This window comes from Meles meles, chromosome 3, assembly GCF_922984935.1.
Source record: "Meles meles chromosome 3, mMelMel3.1 paternal haplotype, whole genome shotgun sequence".
Classification (NCBI taxonomy): Eukaryota; Metazoa; Chordata; class Mammalia; order Carnivora; family Mustelidae; genus Meles; species Meles meles.
In genome coordinates, this window is record NC_060068.1 from 100,403,641 (window position 1) to 100,430,338 (window position 26,698).

Sequence of the window (26,698 nt, forward strand, 5' to 3'; positions counted from 1 at the left end):
GCTTTGAGCTCCAAAGGTATCTCACTCTCATGCTGTGAAATTCCAGTGCTAACTTCTACACCATCCTCATGGTCATTCTCCCCATTTGTACCAATGAGAAACAGAGATAAGAAGTTTACATGATTCTGCGGTCAGATTGGTGGTCAGGTGGGGACACTGGAAGCAAGAACCCCAGGGTCAGAGCCCTTTCTGTAGGACACCAATGTTAATATATATATTTTTTAAGATTTATTTATGTAGTTTAGAGAGAGAGAGAGAGAGTGAGACAGACCATGAGTGGGAGGGAGAGAAAATCTCAAGCAGACTCTGTACTGAGTGTGGTGCCCAAGGTGGGGCTTGATCTCATGACTCTGAGATCATGACCTGAGCTGAAACCAAGAGTCAGACACTTCACCAACTGCGTCACTCAGGTGCCCCAACATTACCATTTCTATATTTCAATATGGCTAAAGGCGTCCTATATAGGTGGTAGGGAAAAACCATCCTGCCATAATCAGCATTCTGTTTCTATGCCCACAGATATGTTACATTCATGATGACTACCATCCGGTCCAGTGCCGCAGGTAATGTGGAACAGATCTGAAGGCCGGCAGAATAGCGTTATTTTTTATTTTTCCTCTTCCTTCTCTGGCAGAACCAAGGTCCCAACAGAATCAGGGCCCCTTCTGCCAAACTGCTGTTCCTTTCCATCTCGGTCTCTGTCAGAGCCAGCTCAGCCTGATGAGCAAGGAGTGGGCTCCCAGTGCTGTTTATTTGTCCTGTGAGTAAAAACACTGTCTGAGAAAGAGAACTCATTTATGAGTTGGCAGCAGGTCCCTTTAGGTGTACCTCAAAAAAACCCCCAAAAAACCCAACTTCTCAAGTACAGATAGGTCAGCAAAGTACCTGTGAAGACTACTGAGTTTATGTCTCCCAGGTAGTCATCAAAGCCTCGAATATTCCCTGGGATCGGGCTCCTGCTTCACCTTCCTATGTTCCCTCTCACTTCCTCACCTCCTTCAGCCTTGGGTCTTTTCTCAGCTCTCTGAGCAGGTCACACTCACTTTCTGCCTCCCCTGATCTTTGCAGACCCCCCCAGCCTCAATCTCTGCTCTGCTATTTTCCTTTGTTAGGGAAATTTTAAATGATAAATGTATTCTGCATATAAATAAGTGTATATAATTTTATGTATCACTGAAAGAATAATAAAACTAACACCTGTATACATACCATCCAACGTAAGAGACAATAAAAATAGAAATTGAATATTGTACTGAGAGGCCTCCTGCATATTTCTCCATAATCAGATCCCTGCCCCCCGCCCCCCATAACTACAGTGCTGAAATGGGTGTTCATCATTCCAGGGCTTTTCTATGTCATTTTACCACCGTGGTGTACGTCCCTAAACAACACGTTGTTTGAATTTGCCTGTTTTTGAACATGGTATGAATGAGATTCACGCTGAGCATATTCTGAGAGTTGCACCTTTGGCTCAATACTACGTGTTTTTCACTGCCTGTGCGTATTTCACTGCACGCGTATACCAGCATTTAGCCATCCTATCTTTTATGTGTCATTTGGGTGATTTTCAGTTTGCGGCTGTTATGAACTAAGTTGTTATGAACAATCTTGTCTATTTCCCTTGTGCCCCGCCCCCCATGCAAGAGCTCCTCCACGATACAAACTGATAAGTAGAATTGATGGGCCACAGGGCACGAGCCTGCTCAGTTTTATTAGGTAATAACAAATTGTTTCCCAGTGTGGCTGTAACAATTTACACTTCCACCAGCAGCTAATGGCAATTCCTCTTACCCCATAATCTCGCCAGCATGTGGTAATGCCCAGCCTTTTAATACCTGTCTATAGTGGGTGTGAAAAGGTATCTCATTGTGGTTTCAAATTAATTTCTCTGAGTACTAATGAGCTTGAGTTTCTTTTCAGATGTGTATGGGCCATTCTTGTGTCTTGTATGAAATGCCTGTTCATGCCCTTTGTCTATTTTTTCTCCTCAGGTTATTTATCATTTTTTTTTCAAGATTTTATTTATTTATTTGACAGAGAGAAATCACAAGAGAGGCAGGCAGAGAGAGAGGAAGGGAAGCAAGCAGGCTCTCCGCTGAGCAGAGAGCCCGATGTGGGACTCGATCCCAGGACCCTGAGATCATGACCTGAGCTGAAGGCAGAGGCTTTAACCCACTGAGCCACCCAGGTGCCCCGGGTTATTTATCATTTTCTTAAGTTATGGAGTTCTAATATTTTGGACACGAATATTTTGTAATTTACATGTTAATGGTGTCTTAGGATAAACTGAAGTTCTTATTTTTAACACAGTCAAATTTGTAACATATTTCCTTGTGGATTATATTTTTTAAAAATCTGGAATATGATTTTTTTTATCCCAAGGTCATAAAGATGTACTTCTCTATAATCTTCTAAAAGTTTTATAGTTTTGCCTTTCATATTTAAGTCTTTAGTCCACCTGGAATTGATTTTTGACAAGGGAGGAATCCAATTTCATCTTTTTCCACATGGATACCCAATTAGCCCAATGCCATAGTTCATCCTTCCCTTCTCATCTGCAAAGCCTTCTCTGCCATAAATCAAGTCTCCATGCTATGTCTATTTCTGGGCTCTCCAGTGTGTTCCATTGGTTTAATAGAATGCCTATGCTAAATCCATGCCATCTTAATAACTACACCTTTGAAATAAAATTTGATATCTGACAGGGTAGTTCCTCACCTCAACCAGATTCCATCTTCTTCTTTAGAAATATCTTGGCTATTGTCTTTTCTTCCATTACAATTTTAGAATCACCTCTCGAGTTCCAAACAAATAATCTACTGGGATTTGAATTTATAAAATCAGAGGGGAATTGTGTTTAAGATTATTGAATCTTCCTATTCAAGAGCATGGAAAAAGTCTTCATTTATTTTAGGTGTAATGTCTTTCATTAAAGTATTACAAATTCTTTCCCAAAAGGGCTTGCATATCTTTTGTTGGATTTACTCCTAGACATCTAAGAAATCTAGTTGCTTCTGTAAATGGTGTCTTTTTTTTTTTTAATAAAGAGTCTATTTATTTATTTGAGAGAGAGATAGGGAGAGGGAAGAGCAGAGGGAGAGTTCAGACAAGTGGACTCCTCACTGAGCACGGAGCCTGACAAATGGCTCAGTCCCACCACCGTGAGATCATGACCTGAGCAGATCAAGAGTTGGATGCTTAACCAACTGAGCCACCCAAGCACCCCTATAAATGTTATCTTTTTAAGAAAATATTTTCTATTTGTTTTCTTTTTAGAGTACAGATGTAATTAACTTTCTTGTATTGATTTGTTACCAGGACTGTTGCTAAAGTCCTATTTATTCCTAATATATTTTTTTCAGGTTGTTCTGACTTTTCTGTATAGACAATAATATCATCCATAATGACGGTTACATTTCTTCCTTTCAAATACTTAATGTTTTACTTCTTTCTCTTGCCTTACTATACTGGACAGGTACTCTGGGAGGGACAGTGTTGAGCAGAAACGTACTAAGCATTCATTCTGTTCTTTTTCCTAAGCTTAAGGGGAATGCCTTTAACACTGAACCATTAGGTATGATGTTTGCTGTAGATTTTTATACATTCCGTTTATCCTGTTAAGAAAGTTCCCTTTTATTCCTAGTTTCTTAAATTTTTTAAAAATATATGTATAGTGAATGGATATAGATTTTTTTCAAACTTTTTTTCCTATAGGTATAGAAAAGGTCACATGGTTTTTCTCCTTTAATCTGTTAATATGATAAATCACATCAATTAATTTTGGAAGGTTAAACCAACCTTTCAGTCTTGAGAAAAACCTACATTAATCATGATGTATCCTATTTTCATATGTTCCTGGGTTTGGTTTGCTAATATGCATCTATGTTTAAGAGTGAGGTACAGTTCAGATTTTCCTTTCTTATATCGTTTTCTGGTTTTGATATTAGGGATATCTTAGCTCATGAAATGAGTTGGGGGATGTCTTCTTTTCTTCCTTTCTTTGGAAGAGTTTGCAAAGGGTGAAAGAATTCACCTGTAAACCTGTCAGGATCTGGGTTTTCTTTGTGGGAAGATTTTTTAAGAAGATTTATTTATTTATTTATGAGAGAGAGAGAGAGAGAGAGGTGCGCACAAGGATGGAGGAACAGAGAGGGAGAGAGAGAGAGAGAAAGAATCTTCAGCAGACTCCATGCTGAGCATGGAGCCCAACATGGGGCTGGATCCCAGGACCCTGAGATCGTGACCTGAGCTGAAACCAAGAATCAGATACTTAACTGACTGGGCCACCTTGGTGCCCCTCTTTGTGGGAAGATTTTAATTTTTTTTAATGGTTATAATACTATTGTAAAGGGTTGCCAATAGTAGTTTACCAGATGTAAAGTGTTTTCATTAATCCTGTTTGCTGAAAACACATTCCTGATTAATTTATTTTCCTGATTGCTTCTGTTGGGAGAAATGGTGATGCTTGGAATATCTGCATAGAAGCTTGGAAATCCCAGCAAACATGATGCCGTAATGTCAGTTCAAGCCCTTAGTCTCCGGAGTCCGACTCCCTTAGTCTGGAAGAGCCCTATGAGACAGTCACTGGATTTCTGTAACTCCATGAGACTCTGTGCAGCCACGGCTAACCGGATGAACTTGCAGACTGTTTGAAGTGAGTTTGAATTTTGGCATTGTGACCTATTGGCTGTGTGAAGCTTAGATTTAATTCTTCTGAGTCATAGTTTCCTTATCTCTAAAAGGGGGCTGTAGTCAGTCATGGCTACCTCCTAGAATTCAATCAGAACATGCATGCAAAGTACTTCGCACAATATCTGGCTGATACAAAGTTCCCAGTAAACCCTACCGTCGTAACTATGATGAGATGGGAGACATACAGGACAGATTTATGACAAGAGGATGGTGACGAGCCTTTCTCTGGGAACTGGATTTAAGAAGGAAATATTCATTCTCTAGGACACAAGGGGCCCCCACAATAGTGCAGATTCCTTTTGAGGAAGACTCAGTAATGGGAGACTGACCATGTGTATGGGATGGTAACTCAGGAGTCTGTTTCCTGACACTGGATAGTGCTAATCTCATGCATCCTAAGGCTTCTAGAGAAGGGTAAGGTCTAGCACCTCTCTGTAGCTGTGCTCTGCATTGGCTTCTTGGGACAAAGATGAAAATGCAACTGTGCCTCAGACTACAGACAAAAATCCTCTTCTTTAAGCTGGGTCCCTTGGCTGGGCACAGTAACCCTGGCCCCACCACTCCCCTTCCATTTTCTTCCTCATGCTTTCCTGAGCCTAGCAGCCTGCTGCCTTGCAGGCAAGTTTTATTTATTTATTAATTTATTTATTTTTAGAGATTCTATTTATTTTATTTGAAAGACAGTGACAGAGATAGCAGAGAGGGAGAGAGCACAAGGGGAAGCAGAGGGAGAAGCAGCCTCCTCCTGAGCAGAGATCCTGATGTGGGGCTCGAACCTAGGACCCTGAGATCATGACCCAAGCTGAAGGCAGACGCTTAACCCACTGAGCCACCCAGGCACCCCGCAGGCAGGTTTTCGTACTAAAGCAGAATCTGATGGGGTGCATACTATTAGGGCTTGTTTAAAGGCCAGGGTTTACCCAAACCTTAATTATAACCCTTGTCCTCCTAGTCGTAACAGTCCACTTGAGAAGTAAGTGCATGGCAATAATTATAATTAAATCCTCTCACTGGGCTTCATTAAAGGCCATAAAAATTTGAACAAGTCCCTCCTAAGTTTTCTGTGGGTCCTCTCATGGCATTTATTCACAGAAGATGCTTTGTTTTGCATCTACTACAGCACCAAGTGCCAGGCTAGGTCTTAAGGCTTGGTGACCAAGGCCAGTGCTCACCCACGATGATGTAGACTGTATGTATAAGAAATCTGTCTGTCCGGGGTGCCTGGGTGGCTCAGTGGGTTAAATCCTCTGCCTTCGGCTCAGGTCATAATCCCAGGGTCCTGGGATAGAGCCCCGCATTGGGCTCTCTGCTCAGCGGGGAGCCTGCTTTCTCCCCACTCTCCGCCTGCCTCTCTGTCTACTTGTGAGCTCTATCTGATAAATAAATTCCTAAAAAAAAAAAAATCTGTCTGTCCTATACCAGGGTCCTGTCCTCACATTTGCCAGACAAGAGCATCCTATAAGAGAGCAGTGTTGGAATATTTAGAAATTTAGAAATACCATACTCACTTCTCATAGACTGCACGAAGTTCTCAGAAAGTGTCTTTCTACAGTGAAGAGGGAAGGACTTAAAGTTCCTTCCTGAGCTATGGAAAAGAGACCCACAGAGAGAACTGGATGGGGAGAGCAGCAGACCAAAATCAGTCAGGAGATAAGACAGCATACTTATGAGGAACTCGGGGTCTGCATTCAGATTTTCCCAGGTATGTCTCCCCACTTTGTTACTCTTTCACAGAGTAAACCTGGGCAAGCTATTGAACCTGTGCGTTCGTGAATTCCTTCATCTGATTTAGGTGAGGTCTGGTAGCTTTTTCTTTAAGGACTTGGCAATTTTTATGGGTCTGACTTTGGGGGAGGTAGCTGGAAGACAACTTGAAGTAGGACTGCAAATTAATTATAAAAATCCCTTCTAAAGAATTTAGTGAGTCCAGAAATCATTGGACAACATCAAATTCACTTGGCATCTGGTGAAAGTTCACTTCTTGCCATTTGTTTGTTGTCTTTTAACATTTTTTTTAACTTTCTCAAAGGATACCGCCGCAACCATGATGGACATTTTAATTTTCCTTTTTATTTTTAAAGATTTATTCGAGAGACCGAGTGCTTGCTTATGAGTGGGGGGAGGGGCAGAAGGAGAGGGAGACAGAGAGAATCTTAAGCAGGCTTCCTGCTGAGCACAGAGCGAGACTCTATCTTATGATCCTGAGATCATGACCTGAGCTGAAATCAAGAGCTTAAGCAACTGAGCCACCCAGACACCCCTCAATGGCATTTTAAAAAAGAGTAAAAAGGTAATTGCTAACTGCTCTACCACATTATCAAAGCAGTTGCCTTTACTTACCTTGGAGTAAGTCCGTCCCCTCAATAAATGAAGGATTTAGGATCTTAGAAACGGTAGGATCTAGAGCCCTCCTAGACTGATAGCTTTTTCTGGGGGCAAGTCTGCCTTTCTCACCCACATGCTATCAGAGGAGACACTTGAGAAAACACCCTGGGCAGAGGGTGATGTGGTTGGTCATGTAACACTTTTTCCTTCTCATGGGATGGACAGGATGTGGCCGCAGAATCCTTTCTAAAGACAGGCTCAAGGATGTACAGTGAGTGAGACGCACTTGTAACATTTCCCAAGCCAGTGCTTCAGGCCCCCTTCTGGAGAGCATGTTTGTTGTCTTTGTGATTCTCCAGAAACTGGGAGAAGCTTGTCCTCTCCTGTCTCAAATTAAATTTAAATAGTTTTGATTGGCTGCCACCACAGACCACCCTCCCTGCCAGAAAGGCCAGCCTGTGGTTCTCAAGAGGCTAAATGCCCTTAGAGGGAGCGCTCTGCTGTCTTCTCCCTTCGAGGAGTGAACCACACACACCTGTTCGTAGAACTGATGCGTCTCTTCCAGGGCAGGGCATTTGACAGCAAACAGAGAGTAAAGCCTTTCCAGGCGTCACGATACCCACTAAAAAGGGATGAAGACACAGACTTGCTTTCGGGATGGGATCCCTAATTTTGGCTTGTCCTTAGAACAACTGTGAAAGTATTATTTGTAACCCCAGGCTTTAGAACAATACCTCAGTACTCAATAAAGAAGGTTGGTGTCTAAACCCTCCGGGGAAGCTGTGAAGAAACCATCCTCCCAGTTCTCTCTTCTGTCGTGTTAAGAATTTGCTAACACCAAACCATCAAGGTGTATTTTTTTTTAAAGATTTTTTTTATTTATTTATTTGACAGAGAGAGACCACAAGTAGACAGAGAGGCAGGCAGAGAGAGAGAGAGAGGGAAGCAGGCTTGCCGCCGAGCAGAGAGCCCGATGCGGGACTCGATCCCAGGACCCTGAGATCATGACCTGAGCCGAAGGCAGCGGCTTAACCCACTGAGCCACCCAGGCGCCCCCATCAAGGTGTATTTTTGGGAGAAGTTTTCCTTCTTGTTCTTGACCTTCCCAGACGTTTCCTAACTCAGCCTCTTCTCCCGACAATGGTTTTCCACAAAGGGTGGGGGGTCATTTCTCTCAAAAGGAGGCTATGTGCCATGCCTGTGGATTTGGACTAGCAGGCCTCCATTCACAACTGGAGAGCAACAATTTGGGAATGTGTGGTGACTTCCACTCCCAAGTGTTCTGAGTGTTCGATCCCTAGGTGAGGCAACGTGAGCATGAGGTCAGAAAGAAGGCGCAGTCCCTGCCCTTATGGGGTGTATAATCTCATGGAGGTAAAATGGGGAATACCCAACCAGATTTTGGAAATCACACAACCACAAGGCACTAGTCTTTAGAGAATGCTTGCTAGGGCCGCCCATTCCCACGCACTCTGTTATCTCATACAATCCTCACAACACACCAAAAGGCTAAATTCTATTATTATCATCGCCATTCCCACTTTACAGATGAGAAAGTCAAGGGGAAAATGTATTAAAGTAAGGGGCCAACGCCACAGACGCAGCAAGGAGGCTGAGCGGAGATTCAAACCTAAAAATCCTGATCTTGGGGGCACCTGCCTGGCTCAGTCAGAGGAGCATGTAACTCTTGATCTCTGGGTTTTGAGTTCAGGCCCCCATGTTGGGTGCAGAGATTAGTTATATAAATTAACTTAATAAAAATAAAATTAAAAATCCTGACTTGAGAGCTGGCGCTCTTAGAGCTCCCTTCAGCACGCAAAGCAGTGTGCGTATTTTGGAGGTTGGACCAAGTGGCGCTGGTGGTAAAGGCAGGAGAGTTCTCAGGGTGCAGGAGTCAGTGAGCCCTGGACAAGCCCTCATTAGCTCCCTGTACCTCATTTGCCAGGCTGAGCCAGGAAGGGTTTTTTTGTGGTTTCTGGGGACTCATCGAAGACGTCTGAGAAGAGACTTCCCAGCCATGGAGGTTTTATGGCATACTTTTCTGACTTTCATGAGATGCAAGGCAGCAGGATGTCAGGCTGGGTTTCAGCTCTGAGATGAGAGGACTGACCGTACTGGGACAGTCACACGTGAGGCTCAGATGGCCACTGGCCGAAACAACGATGTCGCCACACCCAGTGTCACTTTACCCCACCACAGGCCAGATAAAATGGCTGTCCCTTATGTAATAATTACACTTTGGGTTTTTTTTAAGCGCTATGGCGAGGCACTTGGGTTCATACTAATCATGTGACTCTAAAACAATCTGAAGGCCCCTCCCCTTGGCTTTATAACCTTAGTATGGGGGAGCTGGAAAGGAGCATGAAGATAATCTCCTTTCATCGCCTGAGCCTTAGAGAGGGGAAATGGTGTGCCAGGCGGTGGGACAGTCAGTTCAGGCCCACCACTGGGAGAGGGGATCATGTCTCGGTAGCCAGTTTAAGTGGTCGGTTTACTTGTTTTCCACATGGTCTTTCACTCTTTTCAACAAAGTGTGATTTCCATGTGCCTGTCTCTGTCCTCATGGAGCTTACCTTCTAGCGGGGGAACAGGTAAAGCAACAAAAACACACGAAACAAAAAGCAAGAAAGCAGACAAAGTATGCACTCCAGAGGAATCAGAGTAACTGTGGGGACCTGATTTAGATAGGCTGCTTTCGATTCCATTTTCCTCCCCGGCAAGGATGACCTTGGGCATGAACTTCACCCCAAACCAACATGTTGCCCCTCCCTTGCACCTGGAATTGTGCCTCTGGGATAGGTCCATCTCTCCTGTAGCACGTGGAAGAGATGGGGCTGAGGATACATCAGGGGAAGGGGAAGCATGTTTTTTCCATATATGGGAGGGAAGCCACAGTCTCAGACACATGGCTGTCTGGCTCCAAGCCCAAGGGTGCAGGTGTTTTTGTCCTTCTGACAGAAGCCCCAGACGCTCAAGCACGAAAGTGTGGGCACACCCTCAGCAAGGAAGGGCATCGATGAAGTTCAAAATCCCATGGCTGGAAGGATGTGAGCCAGCAAGGCAAAGTGCCGAGATCAGCAGAACGCTGATCTCAAGTGGCAGTGACGCCTGTATCCTCTTTATGTGGCGTTCGTAGAGACCCCGTAGCCTGCACTCACTGGCTCACTCACAGATCCCTCCTTCCTACGTTCACTTATATTCTTATTTCTTTGTTTAATCTCTCATTTTTATTTTTATTTATTTTTTTTAAAGATTTTATTTATTCACCTGACAGAGAGAGATCACAAGTAGGCAGAGAGGCAGAGAGAGAGAGAGAGAGAGAGAGAGAGAAGGACGCAGGCTCCCTGCTGAGCAGAGAGCCCAATGAGGGACTCGATCCCAGGACCCTGGGATCATGACCTGAGCCGAAGGCAGAGGCTTTAACCCACTGAGCCACCCAGGCGCCCCTAATCTCTCATTTTTAGAAGGATTCCCTCAGTCATACACTCATTTAGGTCTTCTTTCCTCCAGCCCCTCAAGCACTTAATCATTCATTAACTCATACATTTATTTATTCGGTCTCTTGCTTACGCTTATTGACTCATACGGACTGGCACACACGCATTGGCTGGGTTTCACTCGCTTCCTCTCTCACGCATTCTACAAACATTTACCAAACACATCGCATGTCAAGTTCAACCGGACTTAACCTGGGGGGGTTAGAGGGAACCGGGTACCCTATCCTTAGGAGCAATTGGCCATAAGGCAGCTTTTAGGTAAACTCCAGAACAAGGCGTGAAGTAACAGATGGGTGCCTGGAGGTACAGATCAGTTACTGCAGGGGTTCAGGTGGCGACCTCTCAGGGATCCTTCCTCCCTGCAGCACCAGAGGTGACCAGATACACTTGATCTCACAAAAGCATTAAGGACCTCAGAAGTTGCTAGACCAGTGGGTATTTGCCATTTAGTGGAGGAGAGTGGGAGCAGTGCTTTACCCAGGGGTCGGTAAACATTCTCTGGTGAGGGGTCAGACAGTAAATACCTAAGGCTTTGTGGGTCTCTGTCATAGCTGCTCAGTGCTGCCGCAAAGTATAAAGAGCACAGCTATGTGCCAACGACACTTCAGTTTGGGACACTGAACATAGAATTTCATAGAAGTTTTACATGTCACCGAGCATAATTCTTCTGTTGATTCCCCCCATTTAAAACTATAAATACTGGGGCATCTGGCTGGCTCGGTTGGTGGAGCGTTTGACTCTTATCTTGGGGTTGCGGGTTTGAGCCCCATGTTGGGTGTAGAGATTACTTAAAGAACAAAATCCTAACAAAAAAATAAAACTGTACATAGCATTCTTAGATTATGGGCTGTATAAAACCAGGCTATGCGCTGCATTTGAATTGCGGGCTGTAGCTGGCCGATCTCATGATTGAACAGTGGCTGGGTGCCAGCTGGTGCAAATGGTTTGGAGTGGACAGTCCTTCTCCCCGTGGCTGCTTTCTCTCCTTATGTAGAGCGATGAGAGCCCAGGAGGCATGTCATCCCGGGTAGAGTGAATGTGACTTTGAAAATAAAGGATAGGCATTCTCTGACCTTGTTAATGTCCTGTGTACCTGAAACAGACGCAGGAGAAGGACTGAAACAATGAGCTCTCTCCCTGACCCAGTAAGTGCTAGTTCACAAGTTTAGGGTTTGCCTCCCAGTGCTTGCCTCGGACATAAGAGGGACTCAGTAAATCTTTGATGAATGAATGCCTGGCAATGTGGCAGACACGCCATGCTTGTGAACAGGACCACGAAGGCAGTGAGCCTTCTGTAGTCGGGGCCAGCTCAGGTCAAGACAAAAGTCGCGGGGAAGGGCCTAAGAGCTCTCAGTTAGGGAGCCTGATCAGAGCCTAGCTGGTGGGAATGATTTGTTCAAGTTTTTGACACTGTACCCTGTGTCTCTGTGTCCTCAGGGCTGCCCCAGACTCAGCCATGAGAAAGCACATCTTCCCTAGCCAAGGTGTCTGGAAACAGACAAACTGGTGTTTGCAATATTCTTTGCATAAGTAAGCAGGTTTCATTATGCATCTAGTTGTGCAATTTTCCACCAGGGCTTGATTGTTTTGGAGTGGGAAGAGAGGATGAAGGATGGATATTGTATCTCCCAAAGTTTGTGCTTTGAAATATATATATATATTTTTTTTCTCTAAAAGAAAATGGCCTATTACCTGGTAAGTCCCCCCCCCCCTTTTTTTTTTCAAGAACACTGTTCCTCATCAAAAATAAAATTCATGAAGCATTAACAAAGGCTTTCAATAGGGGCCCATACCTTGCTTTTCCATGGGAATCATCTAAAAATATGCCCCTTCTATAGAAATCTTCACCTATGAAGACTTGTTTTTGCTTTTCAACTCATGCCTTGAGAAAGGATATAAGACAGGATAAGCACAGTTGCTTATTTGCTGAATAAAACCAGATGTACCCCTAGCCTAGCATAGTCCCCAGATAATGCCAGAGAGGAAGACAGAGAATCACTGACTCTTGGATTATGGCCTTGTACATGGGTGGCAAACTCATGGCTCATTTCCTATTCCTGGGTCCATAGCAGATACTGCTAATCAGTCCCATCCTTCTTCCCAGCTGAGTCTGATTCCTGCCCCAGAATCACTTCTAAACTAAGTCAGCATGTGACAAGCCCCACTCTAGCTGCCTGGGTGGGCAAAGAGCGTGGGTTTGGAGGAGAGTCAGACCCAGGTTCTGACCCAACCCCGAAACGTGACTGCTGAGTAACTTCGAATTAGTTCCTTAGCCTCTCTGAGTCTCAGTTCTTCCATCTAAAATGGAAATAATAACATCTCTTCACAATACCCAGAGGCCAAGATGTATGTGAAGACCCTGGCACCATGCCGTAAAATGAACTTCTCTCCTTTTCAGTTGAGCAGCCTGGCAAGCGGACCTGTTCCAACAGTCTACTCAATATACAGATCCCCTCCATTGCTCCAGCCAGGGACACCGTGATCTCTTTGCACATTCCAGTGACGACACTGCCAACCCATCCCACGTTTGGCAAGTTCTAGATTTCTCCAAGGCCCTTATATTCTTGGCATGTGTTTGGAAAGAGGGGTCTGCCGTGGTAACCCAGAAAGGGCATTTGCCTCACACACGTCTGATGTTAGCTGTCATTTACTGTGCACTGACTCTATGCCAGGTCTCAGGCTGTGTCCTTTACTGCACTTGCTGCCAACTAGGGATGATCTCAACCCTGGGGAACATTTGACAATGTCTGGAAACGTTCTTATGGCCACAGCTGAGTGGTGGGCGCTGCTGGCACCCAGCGGGTAGAGCGCAGGCACGCTGCTCCACACCTGACAACGCACAGGTGCCCCCACAGCAGGGAATTACCTGGTGCCAAATGCCCACCGTGCTGAGGCCGAGAACTCCCAGCTGTGACTACCTCAGTCAGCGCTCTAACAGTTCTATGTGAAAGGAGCTAATAGTTTCACCACTTCAAGATGAAGAAACTTGAGGCGTTGCAATGTTGAGCCACACGGCCAACGTCATTGTGCCCTGAAGGGATATCGGTGCCCTACGCTGCTCTCCGCTGTCCAACTGCTGCCCTGCACACCTCACTTTCTCTTGTGCTTCTACTGTATTCTGCTGGTTATATGAGGGGGTGAGAGCTCGAGGAGCATACCTGCACATGTATTGGCCACTGCCTCTGGCATCCAGAGCTAGAGTCTGTGCTTGGATGTCTGAGGTGCAAGCCTGGCTGCTCCCCCTTTCACCTGGGCAGGGCTGGGCCTCCCGAGGGCCTCACCTGCCAGGATTAATTGGGCAAAGTGATGATGTCAAGTTTAAGTTCTCGCTGGAGAAATGCTGAATCAAAGAAGCAAGCAGAGCAGCAGGGTTAATTAGAGAACCTGCTGTGGTCACCAGAAACCAGAGAGGCTTCTCCCCAGAGGACCTCAGGGAGCTTGGGCCGGGCAGGGAGCCGAGGAGTACGGGTGTGGCCACACACCAGGAGTGCTGGCATTTGCTGCACTGACTTCTGGAGAAGGAAGTGGGCTGCGAGCACCCAGAAAGGTGCTCGTGGGGCTTCATTTCACCTGTTTGGTTTTTAGTGTGCTCCATGCCCACTACGGGGCTTGAACTCATGACTCCGAGATCAAGAGTCACACCCTCTACTGGCTGAGCCAGCCACGTGCCCCGCTTCACCTGCTATTTTAACCCGGCAGCCTCCGTCATCCTTCCGTCTCCCCCTGACGATCACTTTGTCAGGTGGCTTTCTCTGACCTCACAGAGGAGGTGGGCCCTCCCTCACAAACGCCCTTCGTTTCCCATCCCGAACTCACAGCACTTCACACATCGCAGTCTTGTAATCAAGTATGTATCTCCTTGGTTCCCTGCTTGTCTTCCCTGCTAGCTTGCAGGTTCGTAAGAATAGGGACCGTGTCTGTCTTGTTCACCGCGTCGCGTGTGCCTGTGCATGGGAGGCACCCAGAAATTCCTTGTTGGCTGCTTCACTGATGGGCTGCGAGCAGCTTGGGCAACAACCCAGGTGAGGACGGGGCTCACAGAAGCAGCTGAAAGGTATGGGCAGAAGATGGCAGAGAGATGGCCCTGCCTCAGCCTCCACTCTGATCTCTTTTGTCCAGAGCCTTTCCTCCTGGTGTCATTTTTGCTTTCCCTCCCATGGGTTCCCTTTGGGATAACAGGGTCAGAACTGAGTATGTCCCAGGGGCCCCCTAGATATAAGCCAAAAGTCACTCCCTTCCCTTCTTCTGAAATTGTCACTGCCTATCAAGGGAGCAAAGGGCCTTCTAGAAGCCTCTGGGCTGCAAGGCAGGCTCCGACAGATCATCCTCTGAAGTACGTGGGTTGTGAATACCATTCTCAGTGAGGCCTGGGGATGGGGGATGGTTACAGCTTCCTGACTTGACCCAGCATTAATAACAGAGTGAACGTTTATTGAGCTATTTACCACCACCAAACCCTGGCCAGTATCTCATTTACATGAACTGCCTTGTCTTCTCCTCATAGCAGTCTTGCGAGGTTAGAAAAAAATTACCATGAGTTCCATTTCACGAATGGAACAACTGAGGCCCAGAGAGATTACATAACTTGCCCGATGTTATACTGCTCAGTAGGAGGCAGAGTGAGAGTTTCATCCTGGATCTGGAGGTTCCCAAAGCCCACATTTTCTCACCACAGTGCCTGTGCCGAGAAATGTTGCTAGAAAGCTCTGCCTCCAAGAAGTCTACCTGACACCTGCTGGGGCTGAGAAAACTTTTGCAATGGGCAGAAAGGACGTGGGTCTCTAGTGTGATGGCGGGCTGGAGCATGGGGCGGGATCACAGTGATGACCGTCATGAACTAAATACAGGAAGAGGTTTTCAAGGTGTTATCTAGCCTCCAAATGCACTCTCAACGAATCAAGCAACGTAACACTCTGCCAGATGAGTTTTATTATTCCACCGAGAAAACGAGGAAGCTGGGGTCTGGAGAGGCAAAAATGCTTTCTTTACCCAAGGCCACGCAGCTGCTGGGTGGGAGCACTTCGATCCGATTCTCTGTGGCCTAACTGGGCTGTGATGGTTCATGCAGCAATGACGGCACCTGTCTTATGCTAATCATGGCTACGGCCACCTGGGACCGTAGGACCCAAGCATGAGACATTAAATGATAAATCATAAGGACTACGAATTCTGTCATAAATTGCAATTATTTCACTTAAGTTTTTTTTTTTGGAAGACCTTGAATCTGTCATAGAAGCATACTTTTCTGCCAGTTCTCTTATGTACGAAATGAGACAAGATCACCCCAATATCTGCTAGTAGTTGTGAAAAATATACCTTGGGAAATTCAGCTCAAGAGGGCTATCTAAATTTTTGAATATGTCTGGCTCACTGCCTGCTTTAAGACAGGGGTTCTCCTCAGTCACACAAATGATGATGTATTCTCAAAGCTCTGCTTGGAGCAAAGAGGGTAGTAGCAATGGCTATAGGGCGCAGCAATGACTCTGCATGGAAGGACCTATCCATTTTGCAGATGAGGACACCAAGGCTCAATGGGGTAAGGTACTCAGTTCAATGTCACTTAGGTATTCTATGGCATGAAGCTTTGGCTGACTCAAAGCCTTCTTGTTTATGCTAAGCTGCCTTCCTCTACAGGGAAGAATAGAAACCAAACCAAAACCCAACAGCAATAGGTTCCATAGGCTCCTTCAGCATTTTCAGTATTCATTTTCTCACAGTCTGTGTGTTGGGAGAGACTTCTCCTTGGACCTCATGAAATCCTTCATGTTCTGATTTATGTTCTGTTCCTCTTCTGGACCCAGGAGTATAAACCCAAGTTCAGGAAAATAAAATCAACACTCATTCCTATATTAACCATTTCTTTTCCAGGCTGAACAGACCTAGGTCATTTCTCCTGGTCTTAGCCCAGGAGTGGGGCAGACCTCAGGAGGGGCAGAAGGGTGAGACCGTGGCTGAAGAGACCAGGCTGCTGAGGCAGGCCTGAAGGCAGTGATAAGGATGTAAACAAGAAGACTGGCACAGGCAGGCAGGCAGGGGGAGAGTAGCCCAGCTGGCAGTGGCCAGTGGAAAAAGGGTAGTAGCAGTTCAGTGATGGCAACACGCCGAGAGAGAAGGTGGTGAGAAATAAGTCCTGTCTTTGAGCTACGGAAACTCCCAGGAACAAACAAGGAAGAGAGAGAGAGAGAGAGACAGAGAGAGAAATAGAGACAGAAGGGATATAGTGGTTGAGGCATGAACTTTGGATTGCTCAATACATGCTGAGCACCTATGATGTATAGGTTTGGAAATCTGTGAAAAAATGTAGATACTCACAGCATAGCATCTTACCCACATTCAGCCCTTAGAAAGAAGTAGTCAGTCTTGTAGAAGAATTGCAGCTTAAAACAATTTAGGAAGAATGAAAGATTTGGAATGTCACCATTCGCAACCCCAAGTGAATGTTCATGAATGGCACCTCAAATCATTAGGTGAAATGCTGATAGGAATCAATTTTAATGCAAAATGAGAGACATTCTTTTTACATGTAAATGAATGAATTTGGACCCCCTACCTCACAGCATATACAAAAATTAACTCCAAATGCATCATATCCAAGTGTAAGCCTAGAAAACTTTTAGATGAAAATGCAGGGTCAATCCTAGGGAACCTGGATTAGGCAATGGATTCTTAGCAATGACACCAAAAGTACAGGCAACGAAAGAAAAGAACAGATGAACTGGACATCATCGTTAATTAAAACTTTTGTGCTTCAAAGGATGCCACCAGGAATACGGAAAGGCAGCCAACGAACAGGAAAAAATTTTGCAAGTCTTATATCTGATAAGGGACATGCACCTGGCATATATGTACGTAAGTACAGAATTCTTAAACTCAGTAATAAGATAAATGACCCAATTAAAAGATACGGCAAAGAATATAAATAGACAGTTCTCTGAAGAATACACACACCCAATAAACACACGAACAGATGCTGAGCCATCAAGGAAATGCAAATCAAAACCACAACGATACCACCTCACACCTATTAAGATGGCTAAAATAAAAAAGACATTGAAAACAAGTGCTGGTGAAGACGTGGAGAAATTGGAACCCCCATAAACCGCAGGTGAGAATATAAAATGGTGCAATCATCTGGGAAAATAGTTGGCAGTTCCTCAAACAGTTAGACATAAAGTTACCATATGATCTAGTAATTCCACTCCAGTTATGTATCGTAGAAAACCAAGTGCCCACACAAAAACCTGTACACAAATGTCCACAGCAGGATTATCTATAATACTAAAAAGTGGAAAAAAAAAAACAAAACCCAGATGTCCATCAACTGATGAATGGCTGAACAAAATGTGGTGTATCCACACAATATTCTACACAATGGAAAGTTGTCAACCATAAAAAGGAATGAAGTATTGACACCTGCTAAAACAGAGGAGCTTTGAAACATAATGCCAAGTGAAAGACAAAATACTGGGTGATTCTGCTGATATAATATGAGCAGAATAGGCAAATCTGTAGACAGAAAGTGAGTGAGTGTTGTCTACGGCTGAGCTGGGGGGTGGAGGGAAATGGGGGACTAAGGGCTGAGAGCTAAGAGGTGTGGGGTTTCTTTTTGGAGCAATGAAAATGTTTTAAATTATGGTAACAGATGCACAACTCTATGAATATATTATTAAAAGCCAATGAATTGTGCACTTAAACAAAACAAGACAAAACCCCAAAAAGAAAAGCACGTAGCACAATCTATGAGGTATTCTTGCCAGAGTCAAGCCTGAAGCTGGTTAAGCCTCTAGACCTAAATAGCAGTTTACAGAAAGCACGGGGGAGAGAAGAATGTGTTGAACACTGTGGCAAAGATGCCACCGGCAATACCCAGAATGCAAAAACCCAGTAAGACAAACTGCGTGGCTTCTTTAGCATATGCACGGCTAAGGACAAAACAAGGAGAGAGAGGAAACTTGCGGAATAAAAGAAATCTAAGAGATGTATCAACCCAGTGCAAAGTGTTTCCCTCATTTGGATGCCATTTAAACAAATCAACTTAAAAATACTTGTAAGGTTGGGGAGCCTGGGTGGCTCAGTGGGTTAAAGCCTCTGCCTTTGGCTCAGGTCATGATCCCAGGGTCCTGGGATCAAGCCCCACATCGGGCTCTCTGCTCAGCAGGGAGCCTGCTTCCTCCTCTCTCTCTGCCTGCTTCTCTGCCTACTTGAGGCCTCTATTAAATAAAAAAAAAAAATACTTGTAAGGCAAATATGGACATCTGAACAGTGGCTGAATATTTAATGTTTTTAAGAGATCACTGCCAACACAACGTGATTTAACAAGCACTGGGTCTTATACAAGACAGATGAACTCTACCTCTGAAACCAATAATACACTATATGTTAATTAATTGAATTTAAATTAAAAACACTGCGCATTTTCTAATGTGTGATAACAGCATTCTGGTGATGTTAAACTCTTAGACAAAAATACTAAAACTCGTAAAGGAATACTGAGATACATGGTGGATGAAATGATAGAATAGATGAACTTTGCTTCAAAATAACCGATTGTGAGTGGGGCTAAAACTGAAATCAGACTGGCCCATGAGTGGATAATTGCTGAGACTTGGTGTTGTGTGCATGAGGCTTCATTATATTCTTCTTTCTACTTTTACATATGTTTATAATTTCCATTATAACATATACAGTGTAGTGATTGAAGAGAAATCAAGCAACTGACATCTAAGAAATTCCAGTACCTGCTTTACCTCTTCTGATTTTCCCAACGATCTTCTGAGGTAGAGGTACTCATATGCCTAATGGAACCCTAAGCTCAGAGTGGCTACTGACTCACCCCAAGTCTCACCACTGAGATAAGGAAGGGGTGTGTGGGTCCAAGGCCAGAGGGCTTTCTCCTGTATGAAACACCTTCTCTAGGTGGCTTGTGATAGTTCTTGACTCGGGGGGATCTGGCATTGCAGAGGGAGGCAGAGGCACTGTGGTCCTACCCTGCACCCTTTCTTGCTGTCAGGTGTCCACCAGGGAACTCCTGCTCAGGCCTGACTGGTAATTTATGAGAACAGTTTAAGGGGCTGTGTCCAGCCAGGGTACATGCTTGAAAATTTAACAAACACATTTCAAGCAACTGTCAGGGTCCACAGAAGGCACAGTGCCTTTGGGGCAGATGAAGGTGACATGGAACAAAACGGTTTGAGCAGACAGCTATCCACTGAATGGAGCCTTCCCACTTTTCTAGCCACAACTCTTTGGGACCACCCCAGTCAGTTCAAGAATGCTTTGCTATGGGGGGGGGGGGGGGGGGGACAGGGAGAGGGTGGTTGAGTTATGGACATTGGGAGGGTATGTGCTATGGGGAGTGCTGTGAAGTGTATAAGCCTGACGATTCACAGACCTGTACCCCTGGGGCAAATAATACATTATATGTTAATTTAAAAAATTTAATAAAATCAGGGGTGAAAATAAAAAAAATGCTCTGATATCTTCATTTATGAGGAGGGATTTGCTGAGTGAAAATTGGAAAGATGGAAAATTTATACTGGAAGATATTAACATAAGACTATAAGCATAGGGTAGATCTATTTCTGTAAATTACTTTAGAAGGAGGGTTAGCCAGAATCTTAAGCATAAATTAGCACAGACTCTAAAGGAAAGAAATTACCCTTCTTTTTCCTTGAAGATTTTATTTATTTGAGAGAGAGAGAGATAGCGAGAGAGAAAGCAAGAGCGGGGGGAGAGGGAGAAGCAGACTCCCTGCTGAGCAGGGAGCCTCACATAGGGCTTGCTCCCAGAACCCTGAGATCACGGCCTTGAGCCGAAGGCAGAGGCTCAACCAACTGAGCCACCCAGGTGCCCCAGGAAAAAAAATTATCTTAATACTCAGTAAAAAGCATATCTCATGGCAGTCCTGAGTACCAAAAAGTCAGTCTGAGAAACTCCCATGAAAGAGAAAAAGGGAAAGGATCTGGACTTAGAGCTCAAGCTCTTAAGAGTTACTTTATTCAGATATAGGACCCAAATATAGGATTGAAAGGAAAGTCAGCCTTACAGACTTCAGAATTCCCCAAGGTCCATAATAGCTCATCTTCCCAGGAGCCCAGGAAGGGTGCTTGGACTTGTCATTGTCATCCTAGGATGGGATGGAGGCGGCATGGGGGAGGGAATCACATTCCTACTCTGACTTCAGGGCCCTGCCGTTTTCCTCTCTGTCTTACCTTTTCTGTTTTCTGACTAATCAGTAGAAGGGGCAGGGATTGGTAATTATTTTAAAAAGTCAGGGGTCTCTGACTTTGTTTTTAATTCTTGCAGCAAAATGTGTTATTAGAAATCTTTACTGGGGTTTTGGAAAGTCAACAGTAACATAAATGAACAAAACACCATCCCCGCCCTTAAGAAGTATGCATTCTTGGTGAGCATGGTGATAAGATATATGTGTAGTATTGACAGTGCCAAGAAGAAAGTTATAACTTGAGTATAAACAATATGCTGTGAACACAGGGGAGATATTAATTCTGCCAGGAGAACTGGCAAGAAGTTCCTTGAAGGAAATGGTAATGCAGTATGGGCCTTTGGGATGTGGATATGATTGTGACTGGTGAGTGCACCAAAAATAAATTCCTAGAGAAACAGCCTTTAATTTAATCAACAAACATTTGTTCTTTGCCTGTAAAAATACAGGCAGTATGCCGGGTACAAGGACAAAAAGCAGAGAGGTGGTCTGGTGTACACATACTGTGCTTGAGGGTGTCAAGTAAATCACTACAACTTTTGTGTGTGTGCACGCTGGTGTGTGTGTATGCACACACATACATTTGCATGTGGGGGTGTGTGTGTACGCCATGGGTATGGGGATCTGGGAGTGCTGGAAGGGGGACTGTAGCCAGATCACGGAGGGTCTAGAATGCCTACTTATCTAGGGGAGAGAACACAGGTCTGCCCTCAAATCCTGCCTCTGTTTCTCACTTTGAGACTTCAGGCAAGCTACTTCATCTTCTGTCCCCCACATTTTCCTGTTTGGTAAAATGGGCATACCAGTGCCTACTCTAAACAGCTGTGGGCCAAGTCAGCATGTCTGCAAATCATCATTATGGTTTCTGGCGTTTAGTGGCCACTCAATAAGTGGCAGGTATTAATGACTTCTTTTGTGGTCTGTAGGGAACGACGGGCATTTTGGGTAAGAAAAGTGGCTGAAATGGATTTGGGTTTTCAAGAAGTTGTGATAGAGGCCTTGACTGTACAAATGGGCAGGGGTGAAGGGGTGGGTGGGGTGAAGGGTGGTGACTGAGCCTGACGTCTGGGACACCACGGTGGAGGCTGAAGCGATGGTCGAGGCAAGAGCTGAGGACCCAGACGAAGGCACTGGGATGGAACGGACAGAAGTTATGCAACTACTCAGGTGGCCAAATGAGCTTGCTGACTGACCGGATGTAAGAGGTGAGGGAAGGAGAAAACTCTGGAATGATGGCAGGCTTTCTAGTTGTCCAGCAGCTCCACTCACCTGGATGTGTGGGACAGGAAAAGGGGCAGGCTGAAGGAGAGGGGGTGGGAGCCAGGCAGTAGGTAGGGTGTGGGGGAGGGGAGGATGTGGAGGGTGTACTGAAGGACCAGAAAAGAAGAATTCCTCATTGTTCTGTGAGTGCGGGAGAAACGGGGCAAGCAGCCTGCACATCGTGAACAAGTGAGTTTCAGAATCTCTAGGGTGGGCCTGGCAATTGTGGCTTCCACTTCTTCCTAACTGGCATCTGGTGCAGTTGACTTTCTCTCCCTAAGGCATCCCTTCTCACTGCAGACTTAGAGATCATCTTCAGAACTCTTCCAAAGGCCAACTCCATGGGTTCCAATCCTCCCGCTTAACCTCCTCCATCACAGCTTCCCAGAGAACCCACTCAGCCTCTTCAGGTCTGATCCTGAACTGTTTTCAAGTACAGCTGTATTTAGTGCAAAGTTCATCTGTGAGGTCATTTCCTGACCTTCTAGCCAAATGTGTCAGGTGGTTTCCCACAGGTGAGAAGACTCAACAACAGCAACAGGAAAACAAAATTCCTTGCTCTGGCCTGTTTTCATACACGTCTGTGAACATAAAGCCGGTAGCACTTACCACATATGGAAGATAACCCATCAGACAATATGATAAAAATGCTCAGTGTTATTCAGTTCAGAGACGGGCAACAGCTTTGCCTCAAGCCCTGCTCTTCAGGCCTTGCTCTTTCCTCCTTCCAGAGGCAGATTATTAGCAAACTCAGCACCAAACTGGGACCTTCCTAGTATCATCCAGGGGCTTGGGGAAAATTGGAAAGGGAATAGCTTTCTTGGTCTGTAGGTCTGTGTTATTAAACTCTGCGTCTCTGAACTGCTAAAGCCAATGTGGGTGCCAGGAGGCTCTTGTCTCACGTCAGGAAGTCCTAACCCCACTAGAGTCAGTCATTCATTTTTTGTGTCCCCACTAGATTGGGAGTTCCTGGACGGCAAGAACTTACTCGTGGTGCCGAGAGCAGCGTATGCGATGGCCGCACACAGTTGATAGTTCATAAAGGAACAAAGTGATAGTAAATGAAAACATTTAGGTGTGAAGGAGTCAAGGCAAATTCTTTACTGGAGAATGGGGTGGGCAGGGAAGACAATGCTGGAGGGCCTGGGAGTCTAAGGGAAGTCTGGTGAAGGGTCTGAGAGGAGGGAGGCTACAGACACCCAAGCTGAACTACACTAACATCGTAATAGCATTGCCGGATGACATCTCTGTTGATGGCATCGTGTAGTGACAAGAGTGTACGTTCGAGAATCAGACAATTCTAGGGTTAATCCAGACTCTCACTGTTTACTAATCACATGGACTGTGACCATAACATTTTGAGGGGGGACTTAATTACCTTGCTGTAAAGTGTTGATAGTATCTCCCCTACAAAGGCTCTTATCACCTTTTAGGACAGAGAGCAGGCCTTAGGAGACAAGCAGCAAATAAAAGACTTTGCTGTCAGAGGATATCAACCTATCGATTTCTCCATCCATCATATTAGTCTCAGTAAGTGGTCAGGAATATTGCTGCTGTTCTTGTTGTTTTGGTATTAGAATCCCCAGTACTCACTATGGTTACTAGCAAAATGGAAGCACCCAACAGATGTTTATTGGTTGAAAGAGTTACACTGACCTGTCTGAGCTTTCTAGAAGAAACCATTCCTCTTCCAGTCTTCTCTGTCTGAGTATCTGTCACTAGCAGCTGCCCAGATTTTTAAGTCAAATGTCTTAATTCCTTGATTTGGAGTGCCTACTAGGGACTAGGCACTGGGCAGGGTGGTGGGATGGGGAAGGTGGGGGGGCTTGAAAGGATTTAGAGAAAAAAGCAAAAGAACTTGTCATTTGCTCAATTTTTTACCCTTCTTTAGATGTAGCTTATTCAGTGAAGTCTTTTAAGAGTGTTTTTGACAACACCCGGGCAAACCTGTAGAAATACTTACAATCCACAGCCATCTGAATTGAGAAAGGCTATCAATACTGTGCATAGATTCCCTGGGACTAGCATATGCAAATGCCCTACTTTGGAAGTCTCACCATCTGTGAAAACTAGAAAAAAATATTATTTATTTTATCTTTTTTATTACAACTTTTTTTGTGGGGGGATACTATTTATTTTCAATCCTACTAGGATTCTCCACTCTGGTCCAACCTCTCTGTAGATGAGACAAATGACTGGAAAGAAGAATTACAAAGGCACATGAAAAGTGACTCTTGGCTCAATCTTTTGGGAAACCAACTTAGAGCTGAGTGAGCTTGCTTGTATCTACTGAGTGTGGGCTGTACTTCCTATATCCAGCTCTCTCTGAATTTCAGAAAAATTCAGTTATAATTATAAGTCACTGGGCCCCTCATTATAGTGTGTGTGTATGTGCGCGCGCGTGCACGCGTGCGCGTGTGTGTATCTGTGGTAGAGGGAGAACTTTGGGCACAAAGCATGTATGTACTTGTAAAAAAGCATCTGGAATGTGTGTGTAGGAAGGGAACTTTTTGGTTCTTTATGTCAGGAGAGAATATGTGGAGGGGAAGATGTATGTGTGTGCACGTGTGTACGTGTGTGTGTGTGTGTGTGTATGTCGTGCAGCTGGGGGGCTGAAGCACATGAGCAGTCAGCCTCTTCGAGATCCAGACAGTGGTGTACAACAGAAAATGTCACAGACGGAGATTGTTTTTGTTTCAGACCAGCACACTGGTCTTTGAGAAGCCCTTGACTTTCTCCTCCTCCTTGTCTTGTTAAAAAGGGATTAGAGTCCAATTAAGTCCTTTAATCCCAAGGTAGAGATTCATGTTTTAAAACAAGATTTACAGCTTCAAAAAAACACATCAGTGCAAGTTGAAGTTTGTCCTTTCAAGTTGCCACCTGCATCGTTCCAAAGAGTGTTTTCAGCAGAATCCCCAACATGTAGTTGTTCTTAATTACCTTGCCTCCTACCTCCAGTCCTTCATCTTTCCAAGTACCCTTCAACCTAAATAGCCACATGCTGTTAGAAGCACTTCTGCTTCTGGGTTGCCACACTCTCTGCTCCCTTTAGTTGGCAATTCATTGTTTGGGCTTAATAATAATAGTAGGAAGAGCTCGTGCTCACTGGGTGTTTCGTAACGTGCCAGGCATTGTGCTAAGCACTTTCCACATATTACCTTGTTTTCACTTTGCACTGGGCCCTGCAGATTATGTAGCCAGTCCTGAAAACACCTAGTAACCCACAGTTCCCTTTCTCTTTTCCTTTCTTTCCACATGATGCCATGGGACAGAAAAGTCAACCTCTAACCGTGATACCAAAACCCTCTTGGGAAAACGGGTGCCATTTTTTAGAGGGAAGTTCTTTAAGGGACAGGAACCATGTTGTGGCTTTTGGCATGGGAAAGCAAAGTATCTGTGAGGCTCTGGCGAGTTGTTTGACTCCTCATGGCCTCAGTTTTCTCACCCGTAAATTGGGGATAACAGTAATGACACCTAACTCAAGAGGCTGTTTCAAGGACAACAGGAGATCATGCGTCTGCAGCTCTGACATGTAATACACACGGCAGTAGTTACTATTAATGCATTATGGATGCTCAGCAGGTACTAAATATCCAGTATTGCTTGTGATACAGTGTGCATGACCCGCCTAATACCAATATGCCCTGATCTCAATGGTGTGTTTCCTACCTGCCCCACAGAGCTGGGAGGAAGGTCTGCTTTCTCCATGTGCTGGGTGATCACAGAGGGGTTGCTGGAGCTGATGAGCACTGGGGTGCTGATCTCCACCATATGGCGCCCCGAGGGAGAATGAACCATCCTGTTGAGAGTGTTCAAGGCTGTTGTGATGGAGAACTGCCCAGGCCCCTTCCTCCTGGACCCAGGGCCCCTTCGCAGGGTGGGTGTGTTGGCTGCTTTGCCTCGGGAGGATGAGGGCACCAGGGACAGGCTCTTTGTGTGGGCTGACTGCCGGCCTTTGCTCTTCTCTAGGAGGTGTCTTGCAGTGAGGTTGGGCTGGAAACACAGAAAGTCCATGACAAGTTAGCTTCCTGATCTAGTGTGAGCAGCTAAGTCCTACCCAGGTTAGTCTGAACCGAGTTCAGGTGCCACAGTCATCTTTGGTCAACTTTCATCTTTTAGCGATATGTCCCAGTTACTTTGCTGTATCAGGACACCCTGACGACTCCCTTGCGAAGCACGTATTGCTTTTATTCTTTACTGTGGTCTGTGGGGGTTAAAAATAAGCCGTGATACTCTTCACCAACTGGGAGCAGTCTTCCTTCCCCCATTTCTCCCAGGCACACCCCTACCCTTTTCCTCTTTGAGTCTCTCCTGAATGTCCCTGGGTGGGCTGCGGCCCCTGTGCTTTCCCACTGGGGCACTTTACATACTGCCCTGCAATCATTTCCCTTCCACTCCGGCCTCCCACGGCCTGACTGGTAGTCCATCTCCACTCTACTCCCCAGAGGTGCACAGTGAGTGTTTGTGCAATCATGTGTACGTGAAAGTTGCTCAGGTTTATACATTTGAGAAGCATCTGCACCAGAATGTAAATCTGTCCGGAACTTTGAATCTTTAAGCTAAGACCAGCTTTCACTACTTCCTTTGAACACTTTCATCTCCCCACCATTCTTTCCTATTCCATACCTCTTAGTCTGTGACACGCTGGTAAATCAGGAAAAGAGAAGAGGAAAGAAAAAGAAAAGAACGAGCCCTATTT

At 45.2% G+C, this 26,698-nt stretch overlaps 1 protein-coding gene across 6 annotated transcripts in view; it reads right to left on the reverse strand.

Moving 5' to 3' along the window:
* SH3RF2 (SH3 domain containing ring finger 2) overlaps window positions 1-26,698 on the reverse strand; it is a 124,995-nt gene that overhangs the window by 34,983 nt on the left and 63,314 nt on the right. For all 6 annotated transcript variants that reach the window (XR_006817686.1, XM_045999346.1, XM_045999344.1 and 3 more), the window contains exon 5: window positions 25,669-25,992. Coding sequence is in view for 5 of the 6 variants with exons in the window: in XM_045999346.1 (XP_045855302.1) it covers window positions 25,669-25,992 (324 nt within the window). In the remaining variant the exon portion in view is untranslated. The remainder of the gene's footprint in view (window positions 1-25,668; window positions 25,993-26,698) is intronic.